Genomic DNA, 18912 nt, shown 5'->3' on the forward strand with positions numbered 1-18912 from the left:
TGCAAGAGCCAGTTGACCCCGTCTCAGCTTCTGGAGTACTTAGGGGTTCTATTTGACACCCGCTTGGGGAAGGTCTTCCTCCCAGACGCTTGGTTGAATAAGTTGCAGTTGCAGTTTTGCCTATTGATGGCTTCCCGGTGTCCTCGAGCGTAGGATTTTCTCCAGGTCTTGAGGTTGATGGAGGTCCCCCTGGACGTGGTTCGGTGGGCCCGGGCTCACATGCACCAACTTCAGTATGCTCTGCTTCAGCAGTGGTCACCGCAGTTCCACGATCTGGACTCTCCTGTGCCTCTTCAGGGGTTAGTTCATTGCAGCCTCCATTGGTAGCTACAGTCTTCCAATCTGGTGCGGGGAGTGAGTCTGGATCACCCTAGTGGACAGTGCTTCTCACGTATGCCAGACTCCTCATCTGGGGAGCTCAGTGTCTTGGTTGCTCGGCTCAGGGCAGCTGGTTGCCAGAGGCATCTTGGCCAATCAGTGTTCTGGAGACGAGAGCCATCTGACTGGTGTTGCTATCGTTCCTGACTTTGCTGACAGGCAAGTCGGTCTGGGTTCTCTCGGACAACGCCATGGTGGTGGCTTACGTCAATTGTCAGGGGGAACCAGGAGTCGTCTGGTGGCATGGGAGGTGGTTCTGCTCATGATCTGGGCAGAGGCTCATCTTCTGGACATCTTGCCTTCCCACATAGCGGCAGTGGAGAATGTCCAGGCGGACTTCCTCAGCTGTCACATGCTAGATCCTGGAGAGTGGTGTCTCAGTCCCGCAGCCTTCAAGTTGATTGTGTATGCTTGGGATCAGCCAGTCATTTCAAGTAATGTGTAAAAGTTTCAAATGATGTAATATTGTGTACTTGATGTAAGATGAAAAATGAAAAAAGAATTTGAAAAAAAGACAATTCCAAAGCACCATGGTTCTTCAGTTAGTACAAGGATGTTTAGGCCGAGGGGCTGGATGCGCTGGTGCAGCCTTGGCTGGCGGGGGGCCTCCTGTATGTATTTCCTCCATGGCCAATGGTGGGCAGAATGTTTCTTTGCAACATCACAGCCACATGATCCTGGTGGTTCCTGACTGGCCCCAGTGCCAGTGGTACGCAGATCTGGTTCGTCTTCTCATGGCAGATCCTCTTCCACTACCCCTGTCGCCCGACCTTCTGTCTTAGGGCCCCATTCCGATGTTTGATCTTGGTACCTTTTGACTTACAGCTTGGCTCTTGATAGGGAACGCTTAGGTAAGAAAGGTTATTTGGGTAAGGTGATCTCTACTCTCTTGGGGTCCCAGAAACTTTCCACTTCTCGGGCTTATGTGTATGTCTGGTGAATCTTTGAGGAGTGGTGTGCTACGCGTGGAGTGGTTTCCATTTGTGCTTCTTTGCTTCACATCTTGGAGTTCTTTGCAGTATGGCCTGGACAGGGGCCTGGCCTTCTCTTCAGGTTCAGTTTGCGGCTTTGTCTGTGTTTCGTGGTCTGCTGCAGGGTAGACGTTTAACATCTAATCTGGATGTGATTTGCTTTTTGAAGGTGGCCAAATTGCTTTGGCCTCAGTTGCTGTCTTTGGTTCCGGTCTGGGATCTCAATCTATTCCTGTCCGTACTCATGCGCCCTCCCTTTGAGCACATAGGTTCTTTCTCATTGAAGGATCTTACTCTTAAAGCGGTCTTCCTGGTGGCCATTACTTCTGTGAGACGTGTTTCCGAGCTTCAGGCATTTTCTTGTAGACCTCCCTTCCTGGAGTTTTCTACAGAGTGCGTTCTGCTGAGGTCAGTTCCTTCTTTTCTGCCAAAGGTGGTTTTGCCTTTTCATGTCAACCAGTCTGTAGTCCTCCTGGTTTTGGGTAGGCAGGAGGGCTCTGTGGCGCAGAGGCAGTTGCGCAAGTTGGATGTCTGTTGGGTCCTTCATTCTTATGTTCAGCAGACCCAGGAGTTCCGGAAATCGGATCGTCTTTTACTCCTCTTAGTAGGTTCTCGTAAGGGAGACGGTGCTTCCAAGGCTACCATTGTTCTGGATCAAGGAGAGTATCGCTTCAGCATAGCTTCTTCAGAAGAAGCCTATTCTGGATTTTCTCAAGGCACATTCCACTCAGGGGCAGGCAGCTTCTTGTGCCTCCAATGGATATCTGTAAAGCTGCGGTTTGGTCTTCTCTCCATTCCTTTGTGCGTCACTACCATTGGGATGTTTAGGCGCATTGGGATGTGGTGTTCAGTGAGAGTGTTCTTGTGGCGGTCCTTTGGGGGTCCCACCCATGATGGGTACTGCTTTGGTATGTTCCATCAGTGAACTGTGCCGTTCTGGAGAGAAGCTGAAGGAGAAATTAGGTTCATACCTGCTAATTTTCTTTCTTTTAGTCTCTCCAGGCTGGCACAGTTCCCACCCTGTCTATCTGTTGTTCTTTTGGAATTCATGTGAAGAGTGCTTTTTTTTCCTTCGGGATCTCGTGTTTTTAGTAGGGTAGGGGAGATTAAAAGAACAGTGGCTTTTGGCTCAGCTGGCATAGATGATGAGCTGTGGGGATGTTTGCTGAAGATACTTCTTCTATGCAATTTCCAACATGCAGGGAATTCTCCTATGCAATTTCCATATGCCTCTATTAGTTGTTGCTCCTTTTGAGGCTGCTGTTACTGTTATGAATAGCAATAGTACTTCTTAGTTTATTAATTCTGCTTGGCTATTCGACAGACTGAGGTATTAGGGACTGCACAGCCACTTGTACTACAGCCAAAAGTTTGTCTCAGTCTCCACCTGCTGGTCATGGTGAGCTATTACCCATGAGTGAACTGTGCCGGTCTGAAGAGACTAAAAGAGAGAGAATTAGCAGGTAAGAACCTAATTTCTCCTTCACATAAATTATAATAGTTGGGGGGGAGGAAAAAAAGATCTCAAAAGCATGCTTCTCGAGTGCTTGTATTAAAGTGTGTCTTATGTGCACTTGTTGAAAGCCAACGTTTGCATCTCCCCTCCCCCTTTATCCAATAGCGCTGGAATGCCTATGATTGACACAACATAATGTTTGCTGGTGATGTGTGCATATATTGTGCTCCAAGAAGGCCCGTACATGATGTGTGCATACGGCATAGCTTTTCCCGGCATATGTATGCCTTATACCGTAGTCTATTCTGCGCCTATGCCAATCAGTATCACCAGTGACTCATCTCATGTAAATTTGGTAACCCTTCTCAAACATCATTTGTCTTTTTTAAATCATTACATTTATGGACGCGTCAGCGGCCCGTTGGATTTTACCGCCAATATTAGAGAATCTTCCTTTTAGTCTTTTAGGAAAGAAAAGGGGGATTGGATTTGAGAAGTCACCTTTCTGTGTTTACAATCAAAGCGATTAATGTATTTTATACAGTTTCTTATTTTGCACCTGGGACAATGGAGAGTTAAGAAACTTTCCCAGAGTGACAATGAGCTACAGTGGGAAATATTTTTTTTAATGGTTAACTGTGTGATTAAACAGAATAAAAAATTTTAATTGATAGGTTTTGTATGTTGGTTTTATATGTTGATTTTGAATTGGCACACTATTGAGAGAAATGTTGGAGAAATAAGTGAAAAATGAATAAATAATTGCATGTTTTAGGGATTCACCAAGAAGAATGCCATTTCAGTTGCCAAAACAGCAGTCCATATCATTTTTGACGAAAGTGGATCCCAGGTACTTGCTTTAATTCTTAAAGACAGTATTGTAAACAGTATGAAATAATCCAATTCAGTTTTAAATTGTTTAATTTCTCTTCCAAAAGTTGACCCTTTTTTTCCCCCCAAACATAGTGGAATTACAAGGTTTCTACTTGAAGAATTTAAACCATAGAATTTACACATGCAATTTTTAATTGGCACAAGGTGGATAAATGGGCTACCAATGTGTATACTGGGTATGATGTCTTTAAAAACTAAAATCCATATAATTGAATATTATATTCTAAAAAAAGGAACACTTGTCTGCATTTAAAAGGCCATTCTCCAATACTGTTTTTACTGTGGGTGTCAGAAGACCTGGAAACAAGAGGCAATTTATAGGCTGCAAAACCGATCTCTACCCAGTGTTTATATTATCTTAGGACAAGCAGACAGCATATTCTCACACGTGGGTGATGTCATTCATGGAGCCTGGAACGGACAGTGTGAAAAGTGCACTGCCACTTAAAGTTTTTAGAAACTTAGCGACTTCCCACACTGCACATGTGCAAGTGCCTTCCTGTCTGATGATGGCTCATGGTACCTCAGTTGTTCATTTTCTGCAGAGTGAAGAAGTGCTATTTTATCCCAGGACAAGCAGGCAGCATATTCTTGACTGATGGGTGACGGCACCGACGGAGCCCCGGTACGGACAATTTTAGAGTGATTGCACTCTAAGAACTTGGAAAGTTCTAGCAGGCCGCACCACCCACGTGCGAGTGCCTTCCCGCCCGACGGAGGCGCGCGGTCCCCAGTTTCTTAGTTTCCGCGGAGCTAAGAAGACGCACTTTTCAACAGCTGTTGAAAACTTTTTTCTCTTTCGCCTTCCCGCTCGCGTAAACTCGTTGGGAAATATTGTTTCCCTCATTTTATTTTCTTTTCTTTGTTAAAAAAACAAACAAACAACTTAATTTGTGTTTTCTTTCATTTTTTCGGTTTCGCCCCAGCGGGGCCTGTTGCCACCATCGAGGCCTCGGCCTTCGATTTGGCTGAAGCCGTTTTTACCTTCATGCCCCCTCAACCCGGGTTTAAGAAGTGCCAGCGGTGCGCTCGACCAATTTCACTCACAGACCCGCACAACTGGTGTCTACAGTGTCTTGGTCCTGACCATCGAGCGTCCACCTACACCCGCTGTGCCACTCTTAAAAAGAGAACTTTAAAAAATCGCCAAATCCAACAGCGATTATTATTTGGTACCGAGATGTCGGATTCAGCGGCACCGGTTCCGGCTTCGGCCCCGACATAGTCGGCACCTACTTCATCGACACAGCGCGATACCGCACCGGCGTCGCATCCCTCAGGTAAGCCGGCTAAGAAGCCTTCCCCGCTGGAGCGTCCTCCGGTCTCAGTGGCAGCGAGCCCAATCCTGCTGACCTCGAGGCGCCCACGGAAGCGCTCCGCTCTGATTGAGGTTAGCCCCTCGACATCGGGTTCCTCTTCGGAGTGTAGAGTGGCACCCAAGGTACTGCAGAAGAAAAAAGCGGTACCGGTGCCTTCACTGGACGAGCGCATTGCCGCCGTCCTGCAGGTCCAGCTCAAAGAACAACTCCAACAGCTGCTCCCTGCTCTTTTGACACCGAGCCTTCCAGTCCCGGTCCAGTCTGAGCCGCCGGTACCGGCAGTGGAGCAGCCTCCTTTATCGGCATCCACCTTGTCGGTACCGATGCATACCACTTCCTCGGTATCAATGCCGGTCTTAGCGCCGGAACCGAGATCCTTACACCAGGCTGTTCAAACCTCGGCGCCGACTCAGCCTTTAACATCTCCCGGTACCATTTCACAGAGGTCTGGTAAGTCGATGCATAAAACTCGACACCTAGAACCCTCCACACCGGACTCCCGGGACCGCAGTTTTCAGGTGAGGGACCCTGATCTGTGGGGTGATTCGGAGGACCCTCTCCTCTCGGAGGGAGAGTGTTCATCAGGGGAAGAGGATCCTTCTGGGTTAGATCCCTCCTCTAAACCTGATTCGACTTCTTTTACCTCTTTTCTCAAAGAGATGTGTGACTCTCTCTCTATTCCCTTGGAGGCTGAATCCAAAAAGTCCAAGGCATTTCTAGATGCTCTGGACTTTGACCAGCCTCCAAGGGAATTTCTCAAACTGCCTCTCCATAACATATTAAGAGAGACATTTTACAAAAATCTTGAGACACCCTTGACCATCCCAGGAGCTCCCCGCAAACTGGACTCCTTATATAAGGTCATACCTATTCCAGGCTTTGACAAGCCGCAACTCCCCCATGAGTCTTTACTGGTGGAATCTACTTTAAAGAAATCCACGGGGGCTAGTGTATACGCTTCTGTCCCTCCTGGCAGAGAAGGTAAGGCTATGGATAAGTTTGGCAAGAGGTTGTATCAAAATGCGATGCTAGCAAATAGATCAGGGAACTATGCTTTCCCTTTTTTTTTTTACCTTAAGCATCTCATTCAGACTTTGTCATCTTTTGAGAAATACCTCCCTGACCTTTCGCCAAACTTCTTCATCGCTCTTACAACTGCGCAAGTTCATGGTCAGATCAATCTATGACACCTTTGAGCTGACCTCTAGGGCCACGGCTATGTCGGTAGCTATGAGACGACTGGCCTGGCTCAGAGTTTCAGAACTCGATGTCAATCTTCAAGATCGACTGGCCAATGCACCTTGTTTGGAGGATGAGCTGTTTGGAAAATCCATTTACTCCACTACTCAGAAGCTCTCAGCTCATGAGACTCGATGGGATACTCTCCTTAAGACAAAGAAGAAGACCCCACCTACCAGGCCTTTTCGCCAGCAATCGGCCTATCAACATAGATTTGTGGCTCGTCCTTTACCTCAGGCCCAGCAACAACCCAGGTGTCAGACGCAACAACAGAGGCAAGCTGCTAGACCAGCACAGCAGCAACAGCAGGTGAAACCTCCCCCTTCACAGAAATCAACTCAACCCTTTTGACTTGGTTCTCCAGGACATAGCCAGTCTCCCTCCTTCTGCCCATCTTCCGCAGCCCATAGGAGGACGCCTTACTCATTTCATAAGCCGTTGGGAAATCATCACCTCGGATCAGTGGGTCCTCAGCATCATCCGCCACGGCTACTCTCTCAATTTCCAGACTCTTCCTGCCCAAAGTCTGCCAAGAAAGTCTGCTTTGAACACTCCTCAGTCTTCCCTCCTTCTTCAAGAGGTTCAATCCCTCCTTCTTCTGAACGCCATAGAGGAAGTTCCTCTAGATCAAAAGGGGCAGGGATTCTACTCCCGTTACTTTCTAGTCCCCCAAAAAACAGGAGATCTCAGACCCATTTTAGATCTTCGCGATCTCAACAAATGCTTGGTAAAAGAGAAATTCAAGATGCTTTCTCTGGCTACTCTTTATCCTCTTCTCAATCAAGGCGACTGGCTATGTTCCCTAGATCTCAAAGAAGCATACACTCACATACCGGTCAATCTGGCCTCCAGACAGTACCTCCGCTTCATGAACAACCATTGTCATTACCAATACAAGGTGCTACCCTTCGGTCTTGCCTTCTCTCCAAGAGTGTTCACCAAATGTCTGATTGTGGTGGCTGCCTTTCTACGTTCCCACCACCTTCAGGTGTTTCCTTACCTGGACGATTGGTTGATAAAGGCCACTTCTTCTCAGACAGTACTCCAGGCCACCAACCAGACCATCCTGTTTCTACAACTTCTGGGGTTCAAGATCAATCTACCCAAATCTCATCTCATCTCCACTCAGAGACTTCAATTCATTGGAGCGGTGCTGGACACAGTCCTCATGAGAGCATTTCTGCCGTCCAACCGTCTTCACACTCTCCAATCTCTGTGTCAGCAGGTGTTTCATCAATGCTCCATCTCTGCCAAGCAAATGATGATACTCTTGTGTCACATGGCCTCCACAATTCATGTCACACCCTTCGCACGTCTCCACCTGCGCACTCCTCAATGGACTCTAGCGACCCAGTGGTCCCAAGCGACGGATCCTTGCTCATGACACATATCTGTGACATCATCTCTTCGTCAATCTCTACAATGGTGGTTGATATCCTCAAATCTCTCCAGAGGTCTTTTGTTCCATCTACCTCCTCATCAACTTGTCATCACAACCGACGCCTCCCCTTATGCCTGGGGAGCTCATTTGAACGAATTCCAAACTCAAGGCCTTTGGACAGCCCAGGAAATGAAACATCACATCAACTTCCTGGAACTCAGAGCGATGTTTTATGCCCTCAAGGCATTCCAACATCTTCTCTTTCCTCAGGTCCTCCTGCTGTGCACAGACAATCAAGTTGCGATGTACTACATCAACAAGCAGGGTGGGACAGGCTCTCGCCTCTTGTGCCAGGAAGCCCAGAGGATTTGGGCTTGGGCCACAGATCACCATCTATTCCTGAAAGCTATCTACATTCAGGGAGAACAGAATTCCTTAGCGGACAAGCTCAGCAGAATTCTCCAGCTTCACGAGTGGACACTCGATCCTTTCACTCTACAGTCCATCTTCACTCAGTGGGGCACTCCTCAGATAGACCTCTTTGCAGCTCCTCACAATCATCAGCTGCCCCACTTCTGCTCCAGACTCTACTCTCCTCACCGTCTGGCAGCGGATGCATTTCTCCTGGATTGGTCCAATCTCTTCCTGTATGCTTTCCCTCCTCTGCCTCTCATGCTCCGGACCTTGTTCAAGCTCAAGAGGGAACAGGCCGCCATGATTCTGATTGCGCCACGGTGGCCCAGGCAACATTGGTTCTCCCTTCTACTTCAACTCAGTTCCAGGGAACCTATTCTACTTCCACAATTTCCTTCTCTGCTTACACAGCATCAGGAGACCCTTCTGCATCCCAACCTCCAGTCTCTGCACATGACAGCCTGGTATCTCTCGGGCTGACTTCGAATGATACTCTTTTGTCTCAGTCCGTTCGTTCTATTTTGGATGCCTCCAGGAAACCTGCCACTTTGCAATGTTACCATCAGAAGTGGACACGGTTTTCTTCCTGGTGTTTTCTTCATCATCATAATCCTATGTCCATTGCTGTGGAGACCTTGTTGGATTACCTTCTTTCTTTGTCTGACTCTGGTCTCAAGTCTACTTCCATCAGAGTCCACCTCAGTGCTATTGCTGCTTTTCATGAGCCAGTCCATGGGAAACACCTTTCAGCTCATCCCTTGGTCTCCAGATTCATGTGAGGTCTTTTCAATGTGAAACCACCTCTTAAAGCACCTCCTGTGATCTGGGATCTTAATGTGGTTCTCTCAGCCTTAATGAAGCCTCCGTTTGAACCTTTGGCCACAGCTTCTTTCAAATTTCTCACTTGGAAGGTTCTCTTCCTGATTGCTCTCACCTCTGCCAGGAGGGTCAGTGAGCTCCATGCACTAGTAGCAGACCCACCTGTTACCGTCTTTCATCATGGCAAGGTGGTTCTGCGTACACATCCAAAGTTTCTCCCTAAGGTTGTCTCTGAATTCCATCTCAACCAATCCATTGTTCTGCCTGTCTTCTTTCCGAAACCTCACTCTCATTCTGGAGAACAGGCTCTGCATACTTTGGACTGTAAGCGGGCTTTAGCTTACTATTTAGACCGTACTAAGCCCCACAGATCATTTCCTCAACTCTTTCTGTCCTTTGATCCGAATAAATTGGGACATCCTGTTTCTAAACGTACGCTGTCCAATTGGCTCGCAGCATGCATTTCTTTCTGTTATGCTCAGACCGGACTGACACTGGAAGGTTCTGTCACAGCCCATAGAGTTCGAGCCATGGCAGCATCTGTGGCTTTCCTCCGTTCCACACCTATTGAGGAAATCTGCAAGGCTGCTACTTGGTCCTCAGTTCATACTTTTACATCTCACTATTGTCTGGACGCATTCTCCAGACGGGATGGTCACTTCGGCCAATCTGTTTTGCAAAATTTGTTTTCCTAATGGCCAACCTTCCCACCATCCCTCTTTTTGTTAGCTTGGAGGTCACCCATCAGTCAAGAATATGCTGCCTGCTTGTCCTGGGATAAAGCACAGTTACTTACCGTAACAGGTGTTATCCAGGGACAGCAGGCAGATATTCTTGCGTCCCACCCACCTCCCCGGGTTGGCTTCTTAGCTGGCTTATCCTAACTGGGGACCGCGCACCTCCGTCGGGCGGGAAGGCATTCGCGCGTGCGCGGTGCGGCCTGCTAGAACTTTCCAAGTTCTTAGAGTGCAATCACTCTAAAATTGTCCGTACCGGGGCTCCGTCGGTGCCGTCACCCATCAGTCAAGAATATCTGCCTGCTGTCCCTGGATAACACCTGTTACGGTAAGTAACTGTGCTTTTTGGACTCCGTCCAAAATCGCGTTGCCTTCCTGTCAACATTGTTCTTTTTGCCCTTCAGCTTTATTTCCTTCTTTGTTTTATTTTTAGAGTGTTCTTCAGTGTGTGTGTATGTTCTTCAGTGTGTGTGTTCTTCAGTATGTGTGTGTATGTATATATATATATATATATATATATATATATATATATTTTTTTTTATTTTTTTTTTCCTACATCAGTTAGGCCTTTGGGCCCTCTTTTCTCAACTTTGGCAGTTTTTCGACCTTGGTTTCACCATTGAGTCTTTTGATTTTGCCGCCGAGATTTTTCCATCCATGTCTAAACCTTCAAGCGGTTTCATAAAGTGCTGTCGATACCAGCACTTTATTTCAATCACTGACCTGCACAGTTGCATACAGTACAGAAATGCTCGTTAAAGGCTCGATGTATCCAACAGGAAAAGCTGTTTGGCTCGGCCATGGACTCTACTGATAAATTTGAACCATCGGTACTAGTGGAACCGACATCAACATCGGATGCTGTTTTCCATTGGATGTAAAATCAGATTATTGCTTTCTGTACAAGTGTAATACTAGAATTTTAAATTGAAAATCAATAAATACTTAATCAGAAAAAAACTTATTTTCTCCTGTTCTGTTGAAAAAGTTGCAAGAAGGGCTGCTGTAGTAAAAATTTCCTCTTCATAGAATCTTTAGCTGCCTCCTTTGAAATACCATCAACAGTCTAAGCTTTTGGCACAGAAACATATTTGCATTCAGAAATAATTAATTCTTCAACTTTATCCCAAAGCAATACCTCTTTCAAATAAATCTGCGTAACAAAATCTCAGGAGACAGTAGATAACAAATAGGAAAATTCAATAAACACATTGTTTTTGCTCTCATTTCAAGAAATTCTAATTGCCTGTGTATAATCAGACTGTCTTTAATAAAAGCAGAAGAAACTGATAATAAGGCAAATTTAAAGAAATCTGAGACAATCTGGTATCCAACTTGTCAATTTTAGTATCAACCTCATGAAATTTCTCCACTGATTGTTGAGAAAAAAAATATAACTGTGGTATAGTGGTCTTTATGCATTTCAGCAGATACTTTGTCCACCTGAGCTGTATCCTGTAAGGGACCATTCTCCGGCAGGCAAACAGTAGTAAATGGGGGGGGGGGGGAGAGTAGAATGTCCACTTGCTCAATGAGGCCCCTGAAATAGACAAATCTCCTATAGGCACTATAGGTGGCTTAGATTATATATGTTTGTCCATTGGAACAACAGTTTTTGGTGTACTGGTTTCTTTAGCCTTTCCCTTACATTTCACCTTTGTCATATAATAAATTTGTACCTCAATCTCCCATCTCCAATTATCTTCCACCAGCTCCTTTCGGCTCCTAAGGAGCCAATCGTACCCCTTGTGGTACGCCCCTTAGGGCACGCAACTGGCCGTGCACCACTAGTGCAGTGCTCTTTTAAAGCTACTGGTCCTGGCAGTGGCGTATGACATCAGATGCCGCCACCCTCTGTCCCACTCTGGTGCCACCCAGAGTCCTTTGGCAAGATGACTCTTCCACTGGGCCACTAACACGGTGCTCTTTAAAGCTGCAGGTCCCTGCCCTGTGTCACACTCTGGTGCCACCCAGGGTCCTTTGGTGAGATGACTCATCCCTTTTATTTTTTTCTTTGAGAGATTGTTGATTGAAAAAGAAGTTTCTGTTGTGGAGTAGGAGATTTAGAGGATGTATTAAATACAGAAGGACGTTTTGGTGTGAAAGGATGATAGGGTCCATATTTCTTGGTTGTTATTAATAATTGTTATATAATTTCTTGATGCCTCTTCCCATTAATGTGAACTATGTATTTTATACATCATTTGAAATACGTAATAATGATTAATTAAAAAAAAAAGCCAGAATTAATTTTCTTCTTAATGGCCAACTCTCCCTCATCCCATTGCAGTAAGCTAGGAAGTCCCACATGTGAGAATATGCTTCCTGCTTGTCCTAGGATAAAGTTACTTACCGTAACAGGTATTATTCATGTACAGTAGGCAAATATTCTCAAATCCCTCCCACCTCCCCTGGATGGCTTTTTAGCTTGCTTAAACAACTGAAGTACTATGAGCCGTCGTCGGACAGGAACATAAGAATTGCCGCTGCTGGGTCAGACCAGTGGTCCATCATGCCCAAAGGTCCACTCATGCGGCAGCCCTTAGGTCAAAGACCAGTGCCCTAACAGAGACTAGCCTTACATGCGTATGTTCTGGTTCAGCAGGAACTTGTCTAACTTTGTCTTGCATCCCTGGAGGGTGTTTTTCCCTATAACAGCCTCCGGAAGACCGTTCCAGTTTTCTACCACTCTTTGGGTGAAGAAGAACTTCCTTACGTTTGTATGGAATCTATCCCTTTTTAACTTTAGAGAGTGTCCCTCGTTCTCTCCACCTTGGAGAGGGTGAACAACGTGTCTTTATCTACTAAGTCTATTCCCTTCATTATCTTGAACGTTTCGATCATGTCCCCTCTGTCTCCTCTTTTCAAGGGAGAAGAGGACCAGTTTCTCTAACCTCTCACTGTACGGCAACTCATCCAGCCCCTTAACAATTTTGGTCACTCTTCTCTGGACCCTTTCAAGTAGCACTGTGTCCTTCTTCATGTACGGCGACCAATGCTGGACACAGTACTTCAGGTGAGGGCATACCATGGCCCTGTACAGCGGCATGATAACCTTCTCTGATCTGTTCGTGATCCCCTTCTTAATCATTCCTAGCATTCTGTTCACCCTTTTCACCGCCGCCACACATTGTGCGGACGGCTTCATCCACTTGTTGACCAGTACTCCCAAGTCTCTTTCCTGGGGGGGGGGGGGGTCTCTCCAAGTACCGCACCGGACATCCTGTATTCGTGTATAAGATTTTTATTACCGACATGCATCACCTTACACTTATCCATGTTAAACCTCATTTGCCATGTCATGGCCCATTTCTCGAGAGTGTTTATGTCACGTTGCAGGTCTTTGCAATCCTCCCGCATTTTTTACTACTCTGAATAACTTTTTATCGTCTGCAGATTTAATCACCTCACTCGTCATACCAATTTCCAGGTCATTTATAAATGTGTTGAAGAGCACAGGTCCGAGCACCGAACCCTGAGGCACTCCACTGGTGACGCTTTTCCAGTCCGAGTATTGTCCATTTACCCCCACTCTCTGTTTCCTATCCGCCAGCCAGTTTTTAATCCACTTGAGTATTTCATCCTCGATTCCATGCGGAACCTTGTTGAACGCCTTCTGAAAATCCAGATATACAATGTCGACTGGTTCACCCTTGTCTATCTGCATGTTTACTCCCTCGAAGAAGTGCAGCAAGTTCATCAAGCAAGATCTTCCTTTGCTGAAGTCGTGTGCACATGCAGTGCGGGCAGTCATGAAGATTCTAAAAACTTAACACTCGTTAATGTGCTTTCAGTGAAACCAATTGTGTACACTATATAGAATAGATAAACATGAAGCCAGACACGCTGCTTCAGGTGATCCTGTATTTTCACAATTTTTTGCTTAGATCCTTGTTCCAGAAAGTCAAGTCATACCTCCCTCTGTGCAAGAAAAAGGTATAGCAGAATATGGAGCGCAACTAACCATGATAAACCAGCCTCCTGTTAGCACTGTGGATCAAAATAATATCGGTGGTCAACTGGAAGGCAAAGATACTCCATACAAGGCACGTACCAAACCTGAACAGACAAAATTATATCGTTACATAGAAACTGTAATATATATGATATCAGTTGGCATTTATATCATCAGTAGCAATTCTTTATTTTTACCACTCAAGGTGACTCCAAGTAAAACAAAAATGTCAGAAGCATCAATGGTTATTCCTGGTGCAGGTGGTTTGACTTTGAGAAGCCCTGTGCTCACAGCTAGGACATGTAAGTTATATATGAAAAGTTTTATAATGACTTTTTTAGGTTGGTTTGAAACATGAATTTTTGGTCAGAAAGCTACACAAATCCTTGTAATTTCTAATATTTAAATATGTTTTTTGCAAATGAAAATATGAAACTAACAAGCAAAATGCAATTAAATACTTCTCAAACAAGTAAACGATTAAACAGACATAACATATGCAGTACACACTGTCACTTTTTATCCTTTACCCCCCTTCCCTTCCTCCCCCCCCAACTCCCGCACAGTCCTGTGTCCCTTACTAGTACTGAACCTACTGTATCTTCTATCCTCCCTTCCCTGACCTCAGGGAATACAAGACAAAAATTGTGCATTTAAGTGGCATGCTGCAAAACGTAATTGAAAGTTTAATATTCTTCTCCGTGCTGCTCTTGTAAATTTTTATAAAACTTAAGGGCCTTATTACTGAAGTGTGTTAGTTTTAGTTATCACAGTTGCTAAAATTACCACACAGTAACTGCAGAACAAGTGTTGGGGATATTCTCAAGATTTGCCTGTACAATTAATACAGAGAAAATATATTTAGCACAGATTAACTGTACTGCAGACTACACAGGTAAGTTTCTGTGTTAACTGCAAGGTGTAGTCCATATTTAATGCCAGGCAGTTAAGTCAGCAATTACAATGATGCCTCAAGTAGATCAGAGAGAAGTAAGAGAGGAAGTAGTTGAAGGAGTATTGTGGCAGGACTATTGCAGCTGAATTTTTGTACCAGTGAGATGTGTATTTTTTGTGTTTAAATAATCTGATTTTGCCTCTGATGCAGCCCTCGGGCAAAACGTGGCCATGTCAGACACATTTTACATTTTGGTCTGCTCTTTGTTCTACCCAGGTATCAAGCTGTCATGTTTACTGTTAGCTTAGTCATGTGGTGACTGCATGTACTAATTTCTGTGCTAATTGCTTAATGTACTTTAATAAATAAAAACCCTTTAATCTATTGTTTCTAACATCACAGTTAGGAATGTAGAATAAGAACATAAGCAATGCCTCTGCTGGGTCAGACCAAAGGTCCATTGTGCCCAGCAGTCCGCTCACGCGATGGCCTGTATAATAATTCTCAATCCCCTTTTCCTTCAGAAAATCATCAAATCCCTTCTTGAAACCCAATAGCGTACTCTGTTTTATCACTTCCTCTGGAAGCATATTCCAGGTGTCCACCACCCTTTGGGTGAAGAAGAACTTCCTAGCATTGGTTCTGAATCTGTCCCCTCTCAATTTTTCTGAATGTCCTTTCGTTCTTGAAGTTTTTGAAAGTTTGAAGAATCTGTCCCTCTCCACGTTCTCTATGCCCTTCATGATCTTGTAAGTCTCTATCATATCCCCTCTAAGTCTCCGCTTTTCTAGGGAAAAGAGTCCCAGTTCCTCTAATCTTTCAGCATATGAAAGATTTTCCATACCCTTTATCAGTCGTGTCGCTCTTTTCTGAACCCTCTCGAGTATCGCCATATCCTTCTTGAGATACGGTGACCAGTATTGGACGCAGTACTCCAGATGCGGGCACACCATCGCCCGATACAACGGCAGGATAACATCCTTCATTCTGGTTGTAATACCTTTCTTGATAATACCTAGCATTCTGTTCGCCTTCTTTGAAGCCGCTATGCACTGTGCCGACGGCTTCATCGTTTTATCAACCAGTACCCCTAAGTCCTTCTCTAGGCTACCCAAAGCCATATTAGTTCAAGGCGGTTTACAACAAAGAAAGGCTGGACAGTCAGCAAAGAGGTACAATCAGCGAAAGGTACAATCAGCGAAAACAGGTAAAAAATGTAGGAAGCAGGAGACCGGAACAATAAAAGGGCCATGAGAAGGTGGGCAGGAAAACAGGGGTAAGGCATAAGAGATCTTGGGAGGTAAGGGTCAGGCAGGAGGTCTTAGGTTACAAATCGGTTAAATAGGTTAGTTTTTAGTAATTTTCTAAAGTTTAGGTAGGATGAGGAGTGCAAGATGATATTGCCCAGCCAATCATTTAGATGACCAGCTTGGAAGGCAAGGGTTCTGTTCATGTATCTTTTGTAGCGGCAGGCCTTCAGAGTTGGATGGCTGAAGAGATGAGCTCTGCGAGCGGGCCTGGATGGACAATCTAAGATAAAATGGGGAACCAAGTATAAGGGGGCCGAATCAAGAATGGATTTGAAGCAGAGACAGGCAAACTTGAACTGCGCTCTTGCTTCCAAGGGTATCCAATGGAGTTTTTGTTAGAAGGGAGTTATGTGTTCCCACTTTTTTAGCCCAAAGATCAGTCAGATTGCCGAATTTTGGATGATTCGGAGTCCTAACCCCACTAAAAAGTTTTGTGTCATCTGCAAATTTTATAACCTCGCACTTCGTCCCTGTTTCTAGGTCATTGATAAATACATTGAACAGCAGCGGTCCGAGTACCGACCCCTGCAGAACACCACTCGTGACCCATCTCCAGTCCGAGTAGTGTCCCTTCACTCCTACCCTTTGCTTCCTACCCGCCAACCAATTTTTGATCCATCTATGTATGTGCCAAATAAAACTTGAAAATATATCTATAGACAACACAACATAACACAGGCCAACAACAAAAAAAAATGTTTTTTTTTGGTGCCTTGGGTTTGTTGACCTGTTCCTGGGGTTATTTGGGGCGCTGATTCAGAAAATTGCATTGGATAAACCGCATGAGCTCTAATTTCTTAGATATGGTGGCTATACAAAGTATCCTTGCTTTGTATGCCTGAACATGAACATTGGACCAAAAAACATGAACATTGGGCCAAAAAACATGCTATGCAAACAGAAGCACCAGAAACAAATCATGGATCTCTTGGTGATCCTGAGTCCCACTGCTTAGCTGTATCTTCAAGTCCTGGGGTCCATGGCAGCCTCTCTGGAGGTAGTGCCCTGGGCCCAAGCACACATGTGACCACTACAGCAGCCTCCGAGGGAATATATGGTGATTGGAGGACAAAATGTAATCAATGAACCTTTGGTAGCATGAGATAGAATCATACTTCCTCCATTACATATAAAGCTAGGCCTGATGAAACAATTTATAAAGGCTTTGAATAAAGATGTTTCGTGCATTGACTACGCGAAGGGGCATAATCCAAACAAAATCAAAGTCTGTTTTGGGCGTTGGGAGCTAGTTGCCCAAAGTTGGCAGCATCCAATGTCCATTCTTGAAAAATACATCTATATGGCAGTACAGTGAGGTTGTTTTTTTTTTTTGGTGGACTCATATTTTCCATCATGAATACAGTGATTAGAGTGGCTTATGGACCTGGGTCCTCCTCTCTATGGTTCACTAGCCCCCCCCCCAGACTGCTTAAGCCACCTCTGTGCAGCTCTACTTGGCTTTCCTATGCCAGGTGCTGATGTTCTGGAGGCAGGTATGTATGTTTTTTTATTTTGATATTTATTGCGGTGTAAGGAGGGGGGGTCAGTGATCACTGGGGGAATGTTTAGGAGTCTGTATTTTGTGTCTTGTCACACCCCGAGTTCCTGCAGGAGCAGCAAACCCCGGGCAAAGTGACCCAGACTCCAATCCTACGTGTCCCTTGCTACTAAGGGATCCTCCAGGTCTTACTTTTAGGCATGCATGTAAGGAATACAGGTTTCAGTCAGAATGTGCAAAAACCAAAAATAGCTTTATTCCAGTAATGGTAACATAATTCAAAACAATTCAGGCTTCAGCCTTGCAGTGCAGTATGCAGTCACAGCACATGACATCAAACTCACAAAGGTTCATCATAAAATATTCCAAAAACAAAACTTGAATAACACTGTATTACAGGCAGTCCCTGCTTCTGGGCTTGCAAGCTTATGAGTCTCAGTTCTCTTCACCAGAGCAACAGTGTTTTTAAATCAATATTCTTTTATCCAAGCAGTTCATTTTTATGTTCAAAAATCATTGGTATATCACTAGTCTTCAATAGCACTCCTACGTTCCCCTTCTCTGCAATGGTGCACTTGGGATTAGCCATAGCTGAGAGAAAAGCAACGTGCTGGCTCAGCTTGGCAATCAGCCAGGAAGTACAAACACACATACAACTTTAAATTGTTCAGGGCTTCACAGAAAACTTCTGTATCAAGCTTTCAGGGAGAGTTTTAAAACTGAAGTATCTAAACTTTCAGATTCCCTAGCAGCACAGAGGAATAAGCATCATGAGGAAAAACCCAGGTTTAAACTCAGTGTATTTCCATAGGCAATGGCTGGGTTTCAGTGCATGCCTGGCTTGCCTGGGTGTCCATTGCTTCCTCCTCTGGCTGCTCCCAAGGCTCCCTGATATGAGCCGAATCATTTGCTTCTATCATGGGCCAGTCTGAGAGAGTCTGGCTCTCTCCAGCTTCATACCCTCCTGGGTGTTCCTCTCCCATGTGCCTCGTGAGTCGGGCTTCCCTTGGCTCCTTTCCCCTCTCTGTTCTCAGCAGGCTCATTATATCCGGTGGAAAACCACTCCCCTTCTGAGAATGTGGGGGAAGGGTTTTCCACCCACTGACTTGTTTCCTGCTTTCACAAACAGGATACTTTCTAGCCCTGGTTTTAACTGGCTGTTCAAATTTCCTGAGATATTTAACAGTGGCAGGATAGGGTTTGCATAGAGTGAAACTTTCAAATTTATCCTGCCCTGTTTCTGCTATTTCCCTTTCCATGTCAGAGCTAGTCAGCTTGATTCATTAATTGATCAGTCACCTGATCCGCTCTCCTGCAACTAGGTGGCTTGTGCACATTCCTGCTCACTGGGGCAAAACCAGGAACGGATTCGAGTTTATTGTGGGTAAGACCCGAAATGGACCTGGGTTTGTCACAGTCTGCAGTGGTCATCGGGTCACTTTGGATACCTTCTGGGCACTTAGACCTGTTTTTATATCACCTAAGTTACAACGTATAAGTTCCGTCCCGGCAGCCTCTTCAAACTTTCGATTATCCCTGCAGTTACAACTAAGTCTAGGTTGGCCCACATCCCACCTTAACCACTCCTTCAAAAATGCCCCTTTGTGCTCTAGGCGCACAACTGGATTCAGAGGCCTGGATACATC

At 45.2% G+C, this 18912-nt stretch overlaps 1 protein-coding gene across 1 annotated transcript in view; it reads left to right on the forward strand.

Annotated features, from left to right (window-relative positions):
• Positions 1 to 18912, forward strand: part of SYCP2 (synaptonemal complex protein 2) — a 406987-nt gene that overhangs the window by 124592 nt on the left and 263483 nt on the right. The window contains exons 12-14 of the mRNA XM_033914513.1: positions 3581 to 3655; positions 13496 to 13654; positions 13769 to 13865. Coding sequence (XP_033770404.1) covers positions 3581 to 3655; positions 13496 to 13654; positions 13769 to 13865 — 331 coding nt within the window. The remainder of the gene's footprint in view (positions 1 to 3580; positions 3656 to 13495; positions 13655 to 13768; positions 13866 to 18912) is intronic.

The sequence above is a fragment of the Geotrypetes seraphini genome, chromosome 11, assembly GCF_902459505.1.
Source record: "Geotrypetes seraphini chromosome 11, aGeoSer1.1, whole genome shotgun sequence".
Classification (NCBI taxonomy): Eukaryota; Metazoa; Chordata; class Amphibia; order Gymnophiona; family Dermophiidae; genus Geotrypetes; species Geotrypetes seraphini.